The 21,073-nt window shown below is 42.7% G+C and overlaps 1 protein-coding gene across 6 annotated transcripts in view; it reads right to left on the reverse strand.

Annotated features, from left to right (window-relative positions):
• Positions 1–21,070, reverse strand: part of HSF2BP (heat shock transcription factor 2 binding protein) — a 77,475-nt gene extending 56,405 nt beyond the window's left edge. For 3 of the 6 annotated variants that reach the window (XR_014023129.1, XR_014023130.1, XM_081302677.1), the window contains exons 1-4: positions 20,903–21,039; positions 19,712–19,975; positions 18,766–18,916; positions 4,799–4,902 (exon numbers count right to left, since the gene is read on the reverse strand). Coding sequence is in view for 4 of the 6 variants with exons in the window: in XM_081302677.1 (XP_081158803.1) it covers positions 4,799–4,902; positions 18,766–18,916; positions 19,712–19,747 (291 nt within the window). In the remaining 2 variants the exon portion in view is untranslated. The other 3 variants (XM_081302675.1, XM_081302674.1, XM_081302676.1) reach the window with 3 other exon arrangements.
• Between the last annotated feature and the right edge of the window lie 3 nt (positions 21,071–21,073).

Here is a 21,073-nt window from a genome sequence, read left to right on the forward strand (position 1 = left end):
CAAGACAGCAAAGACCAGGAGATGGTTCTTACCCTCCCTCCAGTCTCTGCCAGGCTCTCTTCAAAGGGAAAGACAGGGAGCTACCCTCCTGATGGACCCTGACCACATAAGCATGCCTCAAGGATTTACCTTTGGGTAGGCCTGAGCTGATGCAGGGCTTCCTGCCCTCTGCAACAACTAGCACCAGGTCCATACTTCCCTGATGGCTGGAATTCCCTTAAAAGATGACAGCCTTTTCTGATTTAAAAGAGAAACCGACCTGGGAGTGTGGCTCAACAGTAGTGTACTTGCCTAGAATGTATGAGGCCTGAGTTCAACCTCTAACACCAAAAAAAAAGAGAGAGAGAAAAACTAAAAAATATAAAAACCTAGTTAAATTCATTTACACCAACATAATTAAATAAGCCATAAAAAAATCAAGGTATATTGGATATGTTAGGTTTCTTTTAGAGACGTAAGCACAGGCCAACTAAAGGAAAAGGGCTTTTCACCTGGGAGAGAAAAGGGAACCAACCTGTGGCATGAGTCAAATACTTCTGACCTCAAAACAGGTGGTCCACTCCTATTCACCTAAAGACCACACGTCTGTACACAGAGACTCATACACAGTCACACAGATATACACACTTATTTTAGGACAAACATGGTCACTGAGCCTATGACGGAAACTAATGTTGCTTAATGTCATTTATAAACCCTGGAGCTTTCATGCTGGGCTTTATCTCCTAAAGCAGTCTAGATATTAGACTTCAGGTGTGTGTCACTCAAGTCATGGAGACACACACAAAAATTCTATCTATCTGGATTTCTAGTTTTTCTCACAATTAAAGCAGTCTGCATTCCAATAAGTCTGCTTTTGGCAGTTCTTCCACAAGACCACAGAAGAACCACTGAGATGAGAAAGCAGGACTGTCCCCGCATGGTCACATTATGACAGCTGAGGTGATATAATCCAGCACAGGGTTAAACACATAGTACAACATCAAAAGAAACTCAAAGAACCCAGCCAGGCATGGTGTTACAGTCCTATAATCTTAGCAAGTCGGGAGACTGAGACAAGAGGATTACAAGTTCAAGGCCAGTCCGAGAAACTTAGCAAGACTCTGACTCAAAATAAATTTTTTTTAAAAAGTCTGGGGAATAGCTCAGTGATAGAGCAATTGCCAAAAACATGTAAGGCCTCGGTTTCACTTCTGAGTACCATAAAAAGACAGAAAGAAAAAAATTCAAACTCATGTTTAAAAAAATCCAATTAGGGCTGGGGATGTGGCTCAAGCGGTAGCGCGCTCGCCTGGCATGCGTGCGGCCCGGGTTCGATCCTCAGCACCACGTACAAACAAAGATGTTGTGTCCGCCCATAACTAAAATAAATATTTAAAAAATTTTTAAAAAAAAGATGTAACAAAACGACTCTTTAAAAAAAAAATAAAATAAAAAATAAAAATAAAAAAATAAAAAAATCCAATTAGAGCATGTGCAAAAGACATGAAGAGACATTTCAGAGAGGAGAAAACACAGACAGCAAACAAGCACAGGAAAAGACATGCCATTCACCATTGGGATATACAAATTAAAACCACAGCACACCTAACAGAATGTCTACAATAAAAACCCAGGCATGGTAACATGTACCTGTAGTCTCAGTTACCTGAGAGGCTGAGGCAGGAAGATCCCTTATGCCCAGGAATCTGAGAATAGCTCAAGCAACCTAGCAAGACCCCATTCTTGGGGGAAAAAAAAAAGGATGGCTAAAGTAAAAAAAAAAAAAAATAGTGATAACACCAAATGTAGGTTAGGAATGTGGAGAATGTGACTCACTCATACATTGCTGGCCATAATATATAAATATATAACCATGCAGCCACTCTGGAAAACAATTTGGCAATTTCTTACAAAACTAGTCATGCACTTACCATATGACAAAACAATTATACTCTAAGGCATTTATCCAGAGAAATGAAAATACATATTCATACAAAAACTCATAGGAATGTTCCTAATACCCTTATTAGTGACAGCAAAAAAATTGGAAACAATCTGGATTGTGCTTCAATGGGGAATAATTTTAAAAACTGTGACATATCAACACCATGGAACATTATGAATATAAAAGAACTAACTATTGATACATGCAACAACTCAGATACATGTGAGCAAAAATACCAATCTCAATTGTCACTTAGTATGTGATTCTATTTTTTTGGACAGTCTTGAAAAAAACAAAGCAATGAGATGAAAAATGCATTGGCGACTGCCAGGAGCTGGGAATAGGGAGGGGGTGGGTGTGGTCACAAGTGATAGGACAACTGGAGCCTATGGTGAAGGAATAGTTCTGATGGTTACATAAATCTACAGATGTCCTGAGATTGCACAGAACTACATTCACATGCGCACACACAAATAAGTATGCACGAAACTGGTGGGGTAGAAAGTCTAGGAAAAACATGTGAGCTTGAATAAGGTGTGTGGATTACATCAATACAAATTCCTGCTTTTTATAGTTACGCAAGATATCACTGGAAGAACAAGAAGAAGGATATAGGGACCTCCCCTGGACTTTTTGTAACTACCGGTGACAGCTGCCAAAGAGAAACGGCCTAGTTCTAGGAAACTTGCAGGGGCTTCCATCTGTATTAAACAGAAAACTCAAAAATAGAAAATATTTTAAGCTAAAATAGTCTCACATTTTAACTAAGGTCAAAGTACCACAACAGTAACAGTACCCCGATGATCTGAAAGTAGTTTACAAGGCATTTACTGGAATGACTTATTTTAATCATTACATTTGGAACACCAGCAAAACATCCACTTTTTATATGGCTACTGACTTTTTAAAAAAGGAAATCTATCCCAGATGTGGTGGTGAACACCGGTAATTCCAGCAACTCAAAAGTTCAAGGCCAGAGGTTTGTAAATTTAAGGCTAGCCTCAGCAATTTAGTAAGACCCTGTCTCAAAATAAAAAGGGCTATGGATGTAGCTCAGTGTTAAGTGTCCCTGGGTTCAATCTCCAGTACCAAAAAAAAAAAAAGAAAGAAAGAAAGAAATGTAAGACTCTGCTCAGTCTAAGCTTCGGCTTTAACAAGGCATCTCAGCAATTTACGGAAGGACAGGACTAATGAACTACACTTTTTACATATATCAAATTCTTTCTTGTCTGCTGGTCATCTTCTTTCAGACCATGAAATGTTTGGTCTGTAACTAACCAACTGACATTTTAGTTTATCGTGATCTAAATAAAATATGGCAAAACTAAACTTCCAACCTTAAGTATGAGCTACTCAATCTAACTCAAATTTAAGAATAAAACTCCTACCCGTGCTTGCTCAGTTTTGGAAACCTCTACAGAAACCACAAACATTCAGAATTCCTTTGTGTGAGGAGGTGGTATGAAACCCAAGTTAGCACACAGGCAGTGTGAGCTTGGATCAGCTATGTAAACCAGCAGTGGTACTTGCTGATACCCCTGTGGTGGGAGAAGCACAAGACTCAGACAGCTGTATACCCCCTGCCAGCACAGAGTAAACATCCAACAACATACACTAGCTGCTATTATTAGTACTATTACTGTTTCATTATTCTAAATTAAAAGGTATATAAGCCCCCAATCAATCTAGTTTTACAGAAGAATAATTTATGCCACTAATTTTTTAAAATATTTGGAATATTATAGCATCTCCTAATATCAGAATAAAATATATTTGGTTATTTCTAATATATCATCAGAAGATACCTAAATCAATTATAACTACTTCTGGTTTAATATCTCCAATTATAAGTCATGATGTGCACAATATTTTCTCTAGTGTATTACATTATGAGTCTTTTATGCTTCAGAGTAGACTTTTAGATACAAAAATAAAAAGGGGGCTGGGGATGTGGCTCAAGCAGTAGCACGCTCGCCTGGCATGCATGCGGCCCGGGTTCGATCCTCAGCACCACATACAAAGATGTTGTGTCCGCCGAAAACGAAAAAAAAATAAATATTAAAAATTCTCTCGGGGCTGGGGATGTGGCTCAAGTGGTAGTGCGCTCGCCTGGCATGCATGCGGCCTGGGTTCGATCCTTAGCACCACATACAAACAAAGATGTTATGTCCGCCGAAAACTAAAATATTAAAAAAAAAAAAAAAATTCTCTCTTCCTCTCAAAAATAAAAAGGCACCAAGCATGGGCTGGGGATGTGGCTCAAGCGGTAGCGCGCTCGCCTGGCATGCGTGCGGCCCGGGTTCGATCCTCAGCACCACATACCAACAAAGATGTTGTGTCCGCCGAGAACTAAAAAATAAATATTAAAATTCTCTCTCTCTCTCTCTCTCTCTCTCCTCTCTCTCACTCTCTCTTTAAAAAAAAAAAAAAAAAGGCACCAAGCAAACAATCTACATGTTAACAATTATAAAATCCAATTGCTCACCTGCCTTCCAACCCATGTGGAATACATACTTTTTTTGTGGTACCAGGGATTAAACTCAGGGGCACTAGACCACTGAACCGCGTCTCCAGCCCTGTTTTGTATTTTATTTAGAGCCAGGGTCTCTAAATAAAAAGGCTGGGGATGTAGCTCACTGAGTTGCTCAGTGCCTCGCTGTTGCTGGCTTTGAACTCGTAATCCTCCTGTCTCAGCCTCCCAAACTGCTGGGATTATAGGCGTGCGCCACCATGCCTGTCCAGGAATACATACTTTTAAAAATACAATCCCTTGGGATTAAGAGAGAAACTGTTAAGACCTGCTGCTCATCATGAGCAAAGGCAGCAAGTACACAGTCCTGGCTGGTGAAGAGCCAGTGTCGAGCACCCTACCTTCTTCTCCCTCCCGCTGTCGGCCTGCACCGTTTCCAGGCGGGCTTTGAAATGCTCACAGTCCAGTTTCAGCTGCTCTAATTCTTGCTCCTTCCTTTCCAGGTCTAGGAGAAAGAGACATAAAATACTCAAGACATGCCAAATCATGAATCTCTCCTAAGCATGATTTGCCCGATCTTCCTTTGGTAAAGCCTGCACTGACTTCTTAGCTGAAGTAGTTACATTTCTGATATCTAAGCAGTCCTTGAGTAACCAATACTCTGCTAAGTTCTTATCAGTTTTTAGTCCAGAGGAGAAAGTGCTTCTTTTTATTGTTTTGTTTTGGGCTTTTAAGGCCTTAGTTTACTGCCAGACATGAACTCAAGGCTTCAAGAAAATGGTATTTAAAAAACTGAAGGCAGAGCAGAGAAGCCGACTGTCTCATGGTTCCCCATGAAGCAGAAGGCAGCTCAGTGAGTCAATGGTGCCAGCACAGGCTGATTCATACAGCAAGTCCCACCAACTGGCAGACTGACTCAATGGGAACAACTGCAGAAGCAGTCAATGGAGGAGGGAAGCAACAGAGATCAAGAGGAGAAAATGCTGTAGTGGAGGGGTAGGAACTAGTCATGCTTCCTTTCCACCACATTCACTTAGTTGATGAGTCACAAATGGCCTAGAAAAACAACTTCAAATATTTTCATTTTAGAAATACCGATGTTCAAAAAATCAAATACCTAACATAAATTTTTGTTTTTTTTTTTTTTTTCCAGAAGGGTTGAGAAATCATCTGGGAATTTTGGCTTTTGTCAGTACTAAGGGTTGAACTCAGGGCCTTGTGCTTACTGAGCTACATCACCAGCCTTTTTATTTTTTTATTATGAGTGAAGGTCACACCATGTTGCCCAGGCTGGCCTTGAACTTGCAATCCTCCTGTCTCAGTCTCTCTGGTAACCAGCAACATAGGTGTGTACCTCCACATCCAGCAAAATCATCCATTTTTACACTCATATATTCCAAGATTTGAGAATAGTGCTAAACACTCGGTATAATGTCTCTAATTCAACAGTGATTCTCAAACTTGAGCATACATCAGAATCAGGATTTAGGCTCTATCCATGGAATTTCTTATGCAGTGGGCCTGGTAGACCTGAGAATTCACATTTCGGATGTCTGAAAATCCACAGTTTGAGAACAACTGCTTCAGGACAACAGCTGTCATCTCTCATCACTAACAAAATGAAATGAACACAAGACACATGCAGCATAGGCGAGCATGGGAACTCAGCCACCACTTGTTGAAGGAGCAAACACAGAGGGTAAAGAAGGCCTCAGTGATAAGGGAAAGTCTCAGCTGGAAAACAATGTTATTCCACCCTCAAGGAGAAAAGTATAACAAACAAGTCCTCATTTAAGAGCAGACAAAAGAGAAGGGGCAGGTTGCTGGGTGTGGAGTCACATGCTTGTAAACCCAGCTACTCCAGAGGTTGAGGCAGGAAGATCACAAATCTAAGGCCAACCTGGGCAACTTAGTGAGACCTGGTTTCAGCATAAAAAATAAAAAAGGATGGGGATATGGCTCAGTGGTTAAGCGCCCCTAGGTTCAACCCCTGGTATCCAAAAAAAAAAAAAAAAAAGGACTGGAGATATAATTCAGTGGTTGAGTACTTGCCTTGCATATATGAGCTCCTGGATTCTATCCCCAGTACCATAAAAAATGAAAAAAGTGAGAGGGGACAACGCTTTAACCTAGTGGTCTGAGAAGGCTAAAGAAAGCCCAGATAAACTCCTAGGAACTGCTGAGGACTACATGGCATTCCAAAAGCTCTGGAGGAAGAAACTAAGGCAGTCTCTTAAGTTTTCCTGCCAAAGAAGAAAGATTAGAACCTAAAGGTTCATATTCAGACCAGATAGAGATTACAAAACTAGCTGGCAAAGCTTCTCTTAAAATGTTTCTCAGAAACTAGGATACCATCACTTACGCTACTTCTTCTTTCCTAAATCAGAGTTGTTTTTTCCTGCTCTTTTAAGATTTGTTGAGCTATGACATGACTTTTATTGTAATTCTTTTCTTTTGTCCCACTAATCCTAGATAACCTAAGAAATCAACTATCAATGACTAAGATGCTTTAAAAACCATGTAGTTGCATATCTGTAGGTGTTGAATAAAAATAGTATTTATACGCATGCACAAATACATAATCATATAATATACATACCACATGCAGTCACAGACAAAAAAACAAAATGTAGAAAACTAAGACAAAACTATCGGTAGTTTAAAATTTCCTCTTTGCAGTTAACCCTTAAAGTTTGCTTCCATTATTAAGCTACATATTACTTGAACACAGTAAAGAAAACAGAAAATTACATCTCTACATCTTTATTTTGTGTAAAAATCTATAGGAATTCTGGCCACCCAAAAGACTTCTTTCACTAAGATAGCTTTATGATCTCTTGCTCTCTTGGCAGATTATGACCTTACTGTAGATTAACACACAAAGCCACAGGGTAACCCCCACTCCAAGTCAATGATGAGGGAGCCACCCAAGAACACTCACTGAGCCAGCAGTCCCTTTCCACTGTGTGAGGCCGCCACCTTGTGACCAGATGGGAGCACTGCTGCCCACTCCTAACTATCCTACTTCTCAACCTGGCCCACTGCTTGCCACCTACCCCCATGAGGGCAGGGATTTTGTTTGGTTTTATGCTAAACTCCAAGAATAAGAATGCAGCAGGTACTACCTAAATATCTGTCACATGGATAATTTCACTTTTTTATATATCCTTCCTCCTTACCCTAGAAGAGAGAAAAACATGTAGCCATTTATTATCTGTAGCCTCTAAATGAAAAACTATATTGCTTTTGCAATTTTTTAAAAACCCAGGGAATAAAATAATATAGTAGTCAGCGATACATTATATCTAGTCAAGACATTATTCTAGCAGAGCATGGTAGCACATTCCCATAGTCTCAGTTATACAAGAAGATGAAGTGGAAGGATTATAATTTCAAGGCCAGCCTGAGAAACTTAGTGAAACCTTGTTTCAAAATGTAAATGTAAATAAATAAATAAAACATAAGGGGCTGGGTGTGTAGCTCAGTGGTAGAGCACCTGCCTAGCATGTGCAATATGCAGGGTTCAAGCCCCACTACAAAAAAAAAAAAAAAACAGACATTATCTTACCCAGCCCTTGGTATTAAAATGGGGCCTGCCACCCAGTCTCAATTGTATTTTAGTTGCTAGTTCTCAGCACTCAAAATGAAGATGAACTCTCAATCTAACTATGTAAACTGAATGGAAAGCAAGGCTTTAGAGATTTGTTATACAGAGAAACCACAAACCATTTCAACACCAACGCATTTTCTAAAACTATAATCCTTATTTCATAGTCTATTTTTTGTTTGAGTTTCTTTTTTTTTTTTTTGCAGTACAGAGTATTGAACCTATGTCACTGTACATGCTAGGCAAGTGCTCTGTACCTTGGACTACCTTGGCTATATCACAATCCCTTCTATTTTATTTTGAGACAGGGTCTCACTAAATTGTGTGTCCTCAAACTTTCAATCTTCCTTCCTCAACCTCCTGAGTGGCTGGAATTACAGGTGTGCACCACCACACCCAGCTTCATAGTTTTAATAATATTAGAATGACTCTTTTTTTTTTTAAGTTGTTGGTAGACTTTTATTTTATTTATTTATATGTGGTGCTGAGAATCGAACCCAGTGCCTCACACATGCCAGGCAAGTGTACTACCGCTGAGCCACAGCCCCCAGCCACAGAATAATTCTTTTAATGCTCAATTTATTCATAGGGAAGGCAGAGAGCTTTAAATGAAAAGCAGGACTTCTAAAACACTAATCAAAGAAATGAAGACCATCCAGAAGGATTAATTTCTACCCTTTAACACAAGGCATATTTACCACAAATCACCAACCATCTTCCATTAATATATTCACTTTTATGAATCGTAAAACAAAAATAAAGGCTTTTTAATTAACCATTAACTTTTATCACTCTCTGATGGGTTCCATTTCTATTTTGAACTGAGATTTGGGTAGTATATTAGTTTCCTGAGGGTGTGGTAACAAAGTACCACAAACTGAGTGATTTAGAACAATAATGTATTATTTTCCAGGTCTAGAAGCTACAAATCCAACACAAGGCATCACAGGGCCATTCATTCTCCTAAACCTAAAAGGGAAGGATCCTTCCTTCCTCTTCCACCTTCTGGCAGCCCCAGACAACTAATAGCCATTTCAGTCATATGGCCTCCAGGTACTACTTAGGCTGCCTTGTCTGTACATATCTTGATCTTCCCTGCTCTCATGTTCCTTACAGGCTACAACCATCTCATGTACACTTGTGAATTTTTTACAGTAACCAATATATACTCAGTAGAGGACTGAGAAGATCCCACTGCATAAGGCCCTCCAGTGGTGCATGCAGTCCCAGTTACCCAGCTCCCTGTTCCACGTCATGAGTGCCCAACCTCTTAGGATAATTTCTGGAGGGCAGCTCTGCTGTGATGCCATCCTCAGCAGCTCCCCACGGCTGTACCCACACAACAGCAAGGTTACAGTATCTTCAGTGGTGGACTCTCAGATAGTCATGTGCTCTTCCTCCCCATATCACAGTCTCAATTGCAAGATCTCAAAGTTAGAAACAACAATAAAAGTCCCTTCGTTCCACAAAGAACCCTCTACCCAGCAATGAAATGTACCGCAGAAATAATGCTGGTGATTTAAATAGAACTTTGATGATCTCCTTTGGTGTACTCCTTATAGGTTCCAAAAATGTTGAAAAGGTGAAAAAAAAGTTAATATTCCAAAATTTATTTTTTAAAAATGAAATAATACCTCAGTTAATAAACTTTAATGCACTTGAAGTCCTAGCATCCATCCTAAGCCAGCCAAATACTTTAATTAGCTATCAAAATTTTTAAACAAGGGCTGGGGATGTGGCTCAAGCGGTAGCGCGCTCGCCTGGCATGCGTGCGGCCCGGGTTCGATCCTCAGCACCACATACAAACAAAGATGTTGTGTCCACCGAAAACTAAAAAATAAATATTAAAAAATTGTCTATCTTTAAAAAAAATTTTTTTTTGAACAAATCAAAGGGAGGGAGGGAAAATAGAAATTTTTTAATTGAACTAACAAAAAAATCTGCTTCTAAAACTATATAAAGGCCTTAATCTTTTATAGAATGAGGAAAATGTATGACTAATCAGAATGTGTTCCCATACGGGCACAGCCAGTGTATACGGCACTACCTGGCTTCACTACCTTCTTTTACCTTCACATCAAACTCCCCAACTTACCTAGAAATCAAGGAATGGATCAAATCTTATCCTTTTTATATTCTCTCACTGCCTAGCAGTCCTTGACAAATATCAAGCATATAATTAAGACTAATCTTAACTAAGAACAGAGCAGGGAGGAAGAGCATAAGAAGAAGATCACCATTAAACAGGGACGAAAGGTGGAAGGGAAAGGGAGAGAGAAGGGAAATTGCATGGTAAAGGAAGGAGACCCTCATTTTGTTATACAAAATTACATATAAGAGGAAGTGAGGGGGTAAGGGGAAAAAAGAGAGAGAGAAATGAATTACAATAGATGGGGTAGAGAGAGAAGAGGGGAGGGGAGGGGAGGGGAGGGGGGATAGTAGAAGATAGGAAGGGCAGCAGAATACAACATACACTAGTATGGCAGTATGTAAAAAAGTGGAAGTGTAACCAATGTGATTCTGCAATCTGTATACGGGGTAAAAATGGGAGTTTATAATCCGCTTGAATCAAATGTATGAAATATGATATGTCAAGAGCTTTGTAATGTTTTGAACAACCAATAATAAAATAAATTAATTAATTAATAAAAAAAAAAAAGACTAACCTTGCTCATCTCAAATGAATTCTGCTAAAGTGTTTCCCAACCAGAGTTGAGGATTTTGCTTTGTATCTATCGATAAACAGATGTGACAGAAATAACTGGGCAATCTGGAGTGATTTTCAAATACTACATGACTCTATCCTCTCCATCTTGCCAAACTTTCACATTCTCTGTGCATAAGTCCCTTTCGATTTTCTTCTTTACGCTCTCCTGTATTCCAGGCAGCCCCACCAGTCCACCCTGCTTTGTGCCTTAAAAGGTTGATGTCAACATCCACAGTAACTGGCTCCTTGCCCTATGGCTGGCTTCCTGCTATATGAAGACAGGGCAGGCCCCGCAGGAAACCACAAGACAGCAGAAAACAGGTTAAGTCAACTACTTCTTAACTTCAGTGCACTCTCCCTGCAGAACTCCATCCTATAGAGGCACACCTCCCACTCAGGGGGTAACTCTCAGGCTCTGGCTCCTCCAGGTCCAGGGCAGTGGAGTGACCACACTCCACTCTTGCCAGTTCCTGGATGCTTCCCTCCACATGCTGGCTCCCATGATCCAGCAACAACTTTGCAAGTCACCACTTCTCTGTACTCTTATTCCTTTTATTCTCCACCAAGACATGAACTGATTCATATGAAGCCCAGGTCAAATTAACAACCTGCTCTTCATACTTACTCCTCTTCCACTCTACTCAGTTCTTTCTCTAGTTCATACTTCTATGGACCAGAAATAATTCTTCTCAGAGCTAAAAGAGAGGTTCCCCTTGCTTCTCATTAGAGCAAATTCTCAGAAAGTTCACCTTAAGGTGAAACATTTCAGAAACCACACCGTGAAATGGATTTCAAGCTGCTGCCAAGAACCTGAGTGACTCAAAATTACAGTTCTGTACACAATTAATATGTCCATTTTATAATATCTTTAAAACTTACTTAATTAAATAACTTCAAATTTATAACAAAACTCAGGAGAAATATTTCAATGCATGTGGACCTAATTCTTCCTGAGGCCTCTGCACACTCAAAAGCCATACAGGCAAAGAAACAGCAAAACTAGACAGAGCATCTAACAGTCCCATGAAACTGGGGGACTAAAATGCAGGGCTATCAAAATGTAGGGGTATGCCATGATCCTGGAGAAAATGGAAATAGACAAATGAACCCACATGGGCACCATCTCTCCCCTTACAGCACTCAGCAGTTTGTTAAGACACAGAGAGACTGTAGAAGCAAGCAGTGAATAAAGAAGCCAAGGTGCCTGGCAGAGCTACAATTATGCCTATGGCATGCAAGAGATAAAAAATGTTAATTAAGGACTGCCAAGGTGAGAAGACTGTGGTAAACTGAACTCCCTTGAAGTATTCTTGCCACAAGAGAGAATGAATTAGAATCAGGGCAGCTGGAACTGACAATAGAGCCAACCATGAATCAACTTAATCTCTGGTTGAATGAAGGTAATCAACTCTTACTCTCTTCTAATTGTCTGGCAGAACCCTCCCCACCAAAAAAAAATCCTTGTAGGAAAAAACACCATCATTCAGAGTGAGATTTCACGTTTAAAAACAACAACAACAAGGGCTGGGGATATAGCTCAGTTGGTAGAGTGTTTGCCTCAAATGCACAAGGCCCTGGGTTCAATCCTCAGTTGCAGGGCTGGGGATGTGGCTCAAGCGGTAGCGCGCTCGCCTGGCGTGCGTGCGGCCCGGGTTCGATCCTCAGCACCACATACCAACAAAGATGTTGTGTCCACCGAGAACTAAAAAATAAAAATATTTTTAAAATTCTCTCCTCTCCTCTCCTCTCTCTCTCTCTCTCTCTCTCTCTCTCTCTCTCTCTCCCTCTCTCTTAAAAAAAAAAAATCCTCAGTTGCACACACTCACACACACACACACACACACAAAAAAAAAAAACTGTTAACCAATAAAAAAAATCACTAGGCCTACCAAGAGGAAAAGCAGACAACAAAAGTAAACCTAATATAACTCATATTTACCAGATATAGACTTCAAAATAATTGATTAGTATGTTCTAAAATACAGACCACAAGAGAATTTCATCAGAGAAACAGAATAAAGAAAACCAGTCATGGTGGTATATGCCAGTAATCCGAGTTACAGAGGAGGCTGAGAAAAGAGAATCTCAAGTTTGAGGCCATCATGGGCAGCTTAGTGAGATCCTGTCTCAAAATAAAAAATGAATATTAAAATAAAAAGGGCTGGAGATGTAGCTCAGTGGTTAAGTACTCCTGGGTTCAATACCCAGTTTTGGGAAAAAAAATTAAACAATATATAATGATACTAATAAAAATTAACAAAAAATCCAGAATCTGACCCACACATATATGGCCACTTATGACTTGACTTATGTCAAGAACAATGGGCATGGGGAGGGTGGGGGAAGACATCCTGTCCAAAAACAGTGCTAGGTCAGCTGACCACATACTAGTTGAAAAAGACATGGACAATATGGATTACACATCATCATCACAAAGTTCTACTGACAAAGCTGATAGAGGCTAGACGCTGGTAGACAAACCTAAAATTTTTAAAAGATAACTTTTCACTGCTAAAGAAAATTAGTTTTGTCAAATCTTCTGCCTGTGTATCATGGTTGCAACAGTTGATATGCACTGCTGATATTTTCAATGACCACAACAAGCCTATTTTACAGTAATAACATTTAAATATATTTATTAAATAAAATTTTTAAGCTTTTTTTTTTTTAGTTGTTGATGGACCTTTATTTCATTTATTTACTTATATGTGGTGCTGAAAATAAAACCCAGGGCCTCACACATGCTAGGCAAGTGTTCCTCCACTAAGCCACAACCCCAGCCCCTTGTTAAAATAAATTTTAAGATGTTAAAACCAAATTATGTCAGAAATGAGCCTGAAATTTTGTTTGATGTCAACAAAATTAAATTAGTTCAAAACCCCTGAAACTCTGAATATCTAATAAACTACCACCAAGTTGTCAAGTGGTACTTTTTTTTTTTCAATTATGCATTTATCATCTCAAATGCAGCCTGGCACAGTAGCACATGCCTGTAATCCCAGTTACTAAGAAGGCTAAGGCAGGAGATATTACGTTCAAAGCCAGCCTCAGCAAAAAATTTAGCAAGACCCTGTCTCAAATAAAAAATAAAAAGGGCTGAGGGTGTTGCTCAGTTGTACAGCCCTCTGGATTCAATCCCCAGTACCTACTACCAAAAAAATACAAAATACAGCATAATACATGAAAAGCATTTTCAATCTGATAATGAAGATTTAACAGGCTTTTTCATCATCTCTCCCCAAGATGAACACTCACCAATGAAGGAAAGCATCTTGCTTAGCTATATTAAAACAAAACACCCAGATCAGTTTAACTGGAAAGAGCCCTTGTTGCCAGGTAAGCTATCTGAAAACTACCATCTGCAACTCTTGTCTCTGTAATTTGTCTTTCTGGCTACTTTACTGCTAAAACTAAAAAGAGAAAACTGGATGCAGACGATAACAATGCAATTGTCTTCAAAAAGCCCTAATACTGAATTTTTGTCTTTATCACAACACCCTTATTGTACCTCCTGATTACATAAGTAAATGTTCTAAAGCTCAATTTTTAAAAACAACATGCAGGAGCTGGGATTTGTGGCTCAGCGGTAGAGCACTCGTCTAGCATGTGTGAGGCCCTGGGTTTGATCCTCAGCACCACATAAAAATAAATAAACAAAATAAAGGTATTGTGTCCAACTACTTCTAAAAAATATTAAAAAAAAAAAAAAAACATGCAGGGCTGGGGACGTGGCTCAAGTGGTAGCTCACTCACTCGCCTAGCATGCAATTCCATGGGTTCGATTCTCAGCATCACGTAAAAATAAAATAAAGATATTGTGTCCACCTAAAAACTAAAAATAAATATTAAAAAATGCAAGAAATACAATTTTTACATATTTTACATATAGAACCACCATATACTATGTGAAAATCTATTTTAAAAGCGAAGAGAATTCTCCCAGGTGAAAACAAATTTTTGATACCTCCTGTTGGATGAATAAAGGATGAGAAGGGATAAGAGAAGATACAGAGTAAGTTGTCACTGTGAACACTGTGGGCACCCCCACTTTACAGGCAGAAAAACCTGAAGTGGGGGGTTACACATAATCAAGGACAGAAGTGGCATCAACCCAGTTTCTTATTCAAATCTTCCAATACCTTTCCCAAACTCACCAAGCAATGGTGATTAAAGTTGCCAGGGTGTGAACTGGAGCACACTCTGCATTACACCAAAGCTCAAGTGGTTCCCACAGCTGGGAGATACTATCAATGGAATAGACCAAACACTTTGGAAGAGTTTTCTCAACTTAAACTTGCCACAGCCTATGAAGTAAACACTACTGTTCCTATTAAATAGACAGAAACACACATTGAGATACTAGCTTGACAGTAGGACAGATGGCTCCCCTCACTCCACAGTTGCTTGGCTGATCTGAGCATGACTATGTGTCCATGCTTCATCACCAGGACTAGTGGTTTCTTTTCACATCCCTCCTGCTCCATTCAGACTCAAAGTTCAACAGAGCACAGAGGCTCCCTTGAGGAACTATCACTGCTTCTCTCCATCTCCCACCCAACCCCTCCAACCTATCCTATATTCAGATGCAAAAGCCATCCCCCTGAAAATATCACCTGAATCACTACTTGGAAGTTATTTCTATGTAGAAACCTCCAAGCGCTTCTCACTTAAACTAAAAACGATCCATGACTTGTATACTACTTGTCCTGTATAAACTACTCAGATTCACTGTCCTCAGTTCTACTATACTCTAATTCTTACTCTGTACAAGGAGGAAAAACCAGCTAATGAACCCATAATCCTCCCTCTCACTCCCATTTGAGACTTCCATACATGCCACCACCCTAAACTTCAACATCTTCCCTCTCAGAGCTGAGACCCTAAAGATGCTCCAGTAACACATCATCAGTAGTATTCCAAACCACCACTTACCTTGACCAGCTTCCCAAGGTAGGTCCTATGCTAGTATCAATCTCTCCCTATGCTCATCATCAACTCAGGCCCTAAAGCTGGCTTGCAAGTTACATTATAGATTAAGCCTACAGAAGGCATCCAAATAGAATCTCACCTGCACTCTAAAGGAAACTTCTGAAAAGAGGTACACAACTTCCCTCAACTCCCTTCCCTGACATTTGTTTCTACCTTCAGGTTGCCCATGGTCACTGCTTAAGACTAGATGCACACACCCACTTCTAAAAGCAAAATAACCAACACCAAGCAAAGCCAATAACCCTACTGGACCACAGGGCTGGTGGAAGGAAAGAAGAATCCATATGCCAACAGTTCTTGTTGCCACAGTGTGATCTCTGGATTTTCTCTGTGGCTTCATTCTTAGCCATGTTACAAGTGACTCAATTGAAGACAGGTCCATGGGAAGGCCAAGGCTATCAAATGTAGGCCTTTAAAAAAGGGAGGGGGGGAATACTGTTTTCCTTCAGACCTTTCCCAAATGGTAAGAACTCAGAGCAAAAATTAGACGACAGGTGCTTTAGGAGGCCACCTTTCAGGCCAGGCCAGAAAAGCAAAAATCCTCCTCAATAGCTCAAGTTGGAAGTCCACAGTGAACCCTCTACAATAACCCAAGCCAGTTTGGTCCTTCCTTTCTAACATCAGATTTCTAGAAGCACATGTAAGCATCATAACACTGCAACTCAGAAAAAGGAGCATGCAGACAGGAGGGCAATCCTACAAGAACAAACATCCAGCCAGGTAAAGATAACAGTAAACAAAAACAAGGGCCCTGCTTGTTTACTACTATCAAAGTAAAATGGGAAAAACCCACACAGTAGGAAGGAGCAGCACAGAGGACTATGACTTCAGCAAGGGAAGCCACATCTGAACAGCCAAAGTTGACAACGACTCTGGGCAGGGGCTATATCCAGCAATATGAAGCCTTTTAACCCTTGATCTGATCTGGTTTAGGTACTTGGGTGGTAGTGGTTTCACTGGTTGGCTGGTCTTTAATCCTAAAAGCAAAGAGCAACTGTTAAAGACTTGAGCAGGGGAATGATGTGATCAACTGAACTGCCAAAGATTACTCAGGCTGGCAAAGGGGTCAACACAGCCTGGAGGGAGCAAACACGGGATTTAGGTGCATGTTCCGCTAGCCAGAGAGCTTCATGTCTCCACAGCAGTGGAGACGAGGCTGCCTCGGTGGAAGTAAGGCTGCCTCTCTGAAGCAAAATGTACAGGTACACTGGGAAACAGCTGAGGAGGACAGACAGGTAGCTACAAAGTCTCCAGTGTGTGGGGGTTGGCGGGGTTACTCTGAGATTGAGGCTGGCCAGTATGAGATGGGGACAGAGGAATGGTTATCATGAGTCAGATGTGAGAAAGTAAAAATTAGTTTGCTGAAAAAATGAAAACCAACCTGCAATTTGTCAGGATAGAAGAGCAGACATGGAAAAAGCCAAGGCACAATATATCTCCTAAGGACCCTGCGACTGAGAAGGGTCACAATGAACCTTTGAGGGACTATGGACTTTCACTTAGAAGTCTCACTCTGAAAAATCCAACTCCTAGAAACTGCTGTTTTGAGATTTTACAGAAAAAAAAGAACACCACATCCTGGCCTAAAGAGCCTCTGTAACAGAGGCAGCCTGCATGTTCTGCTAGCCAGAGAGCTTCTTGTAAGGGATTTCTAGACAGTGTTACACAGTCTATCTGAACTTTGCACTTTTTAAGTGAATGGCAGGAACTTCTTCAGTAAGACCTACATTGTCTCTTTACACAAAGCTCTACATTGCTTTGAGCCACCAAAACACTCACTGCTTCAGGGCTAGGGATATAGTTCGCTGGTAGAGGGCTTGCCTCACATGCACAAGGCCCCTGGGTTCAATTCCCAGCACCACCAAAAAGAGAAAATAAAAACACACACCAAGGGCTGGGGTTGTAGCTCAGTACAGAGTGCTTGCCTTGCATGTGTGAAGCCCTGGGTTTGGTCCCCAGGACCATATAAAAATAAACATATTACACTTACACACACACACACCAAAAAATAAAAAAAATTAAAAAAAAAAAAAAACACCACTGCTTCATTTCCACACCACCCTAATCCTACCCTGCCCCTCAAGTCCTGTAACAATATGATCCTCCTCTTTGGTGAGATGCCTCCCAGTTCCTCTGGAATGTGGTCTCCCACATTGCAATGAACCATAAACCTGACCTAGTCAAACTACAGGCCTATTCCTAGTGACCTCAGTCTCATTAAGCTAGGACAAACATTTAAGAATCTGAAATGATCATGGGGAATTAGCCTTAACCCTTAAAGGCTGACTTGATGGTGAAGCAGCCTCAACCAGACATGTACTGATCAATCTCGAACTACCTTCAAGAACTTTAAAAGGGTCCTACACTGGGGGCTGAGGATGTGGCTCAAGCGGTAGCGCGCTCGCCTGGCATGCGTGCAGCCCGGGTTCGATCCTCCAGCACCACATACCAACAAAGATGTTGTGTCCGCCAACTAAAAAATAAATATTAAAAATTCTCTCTCTCCTCTCTCACTCTCTCTTTAAAAAAAAAAAAAAGGGTCCTACACTGATACTTGTCATGACAGCTCAGTTTGAAGCTCAAAAGTGTGAATGGACAAGTCCTCAAAATCCTGGCCTTAACTCAGTGCTAGAAGTTGACCTTCCCATCCACCCAGGGACAAGTGCACACACATTCAGTTATCTCTACGGCTCCATTAATCCCACCTGAGGCTGCAACATGGCAGGATCTTTAATTTGCAAAAGGCCTTAATTTTCAGAGTGGAGTTTTTCAGAATGAAAACCATTAAATTATTCTTCCAAGGAAGAAAACAGGACAGAAAGAGAAGCTAGTAATGAACACTACAGAAAACTGGCAACCTTTCCTCCAACACAACACACTTTTCTTAAGTTACTCTTTCAGGGGATCTCCACATTTTATCTGACTCTCCCTAAATAATTACAAGGACTATAGCCAACACGTTAAAATTTGTATACAATTACAGTTATGTACCTAAGGTAAATCTGCTCTATTAGATTACATTACCAATAACCAATCAGACTGTTAAAAATCAAGGTGGGACTCACTTTTTTCTACAATCTTTAATTTCTGGAAGCTTTCCAGTACCTCCCCATTTAGTATTCTGGGTAAGAAGTCCCGTATTTGCATCACTTCAGTTGTCAGCCGTTCCAGGTCCTTCTTTCTGACTTTAACGAACTCTTCTTTGGTCCCCATGTGCTAAAAAATGAAGACCTTTAAGATTATTATATTTCTCTTCAGATGAATAAAACCAGCAGCCCAAGCCGACCTGCTTCTTTTTCGTGCCCCTCTGTTCCTAGCGCGTCTTTAGGTGTCTTCTCCTAGGGGACACGGGTCTGGGTCACACGTGTGTAAAGCAGGTGACAACGCGAGGGTGTTGGGCCGTGCCATGCACCTCTTCCCCACTCTGGGGGCCGGAGGATCATTCGCCCCGTCGGGGAACCAACGAGACCCCGGTTGAAAAGGCGGGGGGGGGGGGGGGGGGCTGCCATGCCAGCTTCGGACCGCTTGCTGAGTTCGAGGCCTGGAAACTGGGAGACCCAGTAGCGAAGTGCAAGGTCAAAGGGCAGGGGCATAGATCCAGCGGAGCGCCGGGGTCAAGTGCAAGGTCAAGGGGCAGGGGTGCAGCTCCTGCAGAGCGCCGGGCGGTGCGGCCGCACGAAGGCGAAGAGGCCGCAGCAAAGGACCCACTGAACGCCGCGCTGCAACTTAACCTGGCGGCCTCGGCTGCCCGCACGCGGACCGGACACGGCCAGGACCAGCTCTGGGTCCGAGCACCCAGTCGCCCTCAGGCCGCGTGGGTCACAGCCGCAGCCACGAAGCCGCCTTAGCCACCTGCCGGCCGCGTCCTGAGCCAGGCCTTCGAGGGCGGCGAGAAGCCGCGTCCCAGCCCCCTCCTGCCCTGCCCAGTGCACCGGGCCGTGCGAACAGCCTTTAGCGCTTGGGCGATGCCCACCGCGGGCCGACCGCCGGAAGCGGGCCCTCCCCACTGACCCGGCAGGCCTCCTCAGCGCCTCCTGCCTCGCCCATGGCCACTGCCTCGGCTCAGTGCGCCTGCGCGGCGCTCCTTGACCCCTGCACGCCAGAAAGCGCGGGAACAAGGCCACGCGGGGTCCGAATAGTCCGCAGTACGGAGAGCTGCGAGGTTCAAAGCTCCCGGAGTTTGAGCAGCATCCTCTGCCTCGGGATCGATGGATGGACTCCGGGAGGTCCCACTTCTGATCTTCTGGTTTAGCCCGCGTTTTAAACACTTGTTAACTGCAGAGTAGACGAAACGTGAAACCCAGAAATAAATATCAAATAAATAAATCCAAATAGTCCTTTCTCTTTTGGTGAGAGATACTGCTCTGGCCCTGACCCAGCGACCCGCTCCTGGAGCTTTCACTTCAAGAGGTGAACGTTTGTGATCACAGGAGGGTTATTTCTTCCAGGTGACAGTAAGATAACCACCCTAAATCCAGGGGAGTCACCCTACACCGGTAAATTCCCTACAGTCTTGCATGATCCCAAAGTTAGCACAACTTTAAGGACTTTCCCCTGTGGGATTAGCAAGGTCTGCACGATTCCCATTCCCGTAAAGTGCATGTTGAAAGGCCAGACAACCTGTTGGCCTGCTGGCTCCCAGAACCTGCCCCAGGATGCCCAGGGAGAGGTCAGAAGGGGAGGTTCTGGCCGCACCACAACCAGAATTGGGCCCAGGATACCCAATGGGAGACCAGGTGGTTCACTTGGCACCGCACACCCCTCCCACCAGATGCGGGGGGGGGGGGGAGGTGAGACCGAGCACTGTGCGCTGGACACCTCTGCACCCGCCCCAGGATGCTAGGGAGGTTGGGTTGGTTCCCTTCGCAGTGCACACACCTGCACCTGCCCCAGGTGCTGGGGGCGGGGGTCCCGCCGTACTCCACATCCCAACCCTGCACCAGCGCACGGGACACTGGGCACTAGGAGTGCTCTGGCCCTGCCAGAACCACGCGGTAGCGGCCCGGCGGGGCTGCCCGTCAGCCTGCTAAGCAGGGCCCCAGGAGAACCTGCCTTCCCGGGCTAAGCGCCACGGAAACGCGGTGCGTACGCATCGCAGGAGAGCTGCTGGCCTGACGGGGCTTTGCTAAGTGTGCTTCGAGATTCTAGGCCACTTAAACCAGCCGTCTGTGTCTTTCCGGACAAGACCCGACCCTGGCTAACCTCGCCGCCGACCGCCCTGACCTGCGGCGACCGAAAGACAGCCCCGACACGACGCCGTGGGGCCGGGCGGCTCCTCCCGCGGCCAGAGCCGCTCCCAGAACGCGCGGGCCGGGAACGCGCGGCGCACGGCGCCTCTATGACGCCATCGGCGCGCGCCGCGCTCTGCGCAAG

This window comes from Spermophilus citellus (assembly GCF_964194105.1).
Source record: "Spermophilus citellus genome assembly, chromosome: 7".
Lineage (NCBI taxonomy): Eukaryota > Metazoa > Chordata > Mammalia > Rodentia > Sciuridae > Spermophilus > Spermophilus citellus.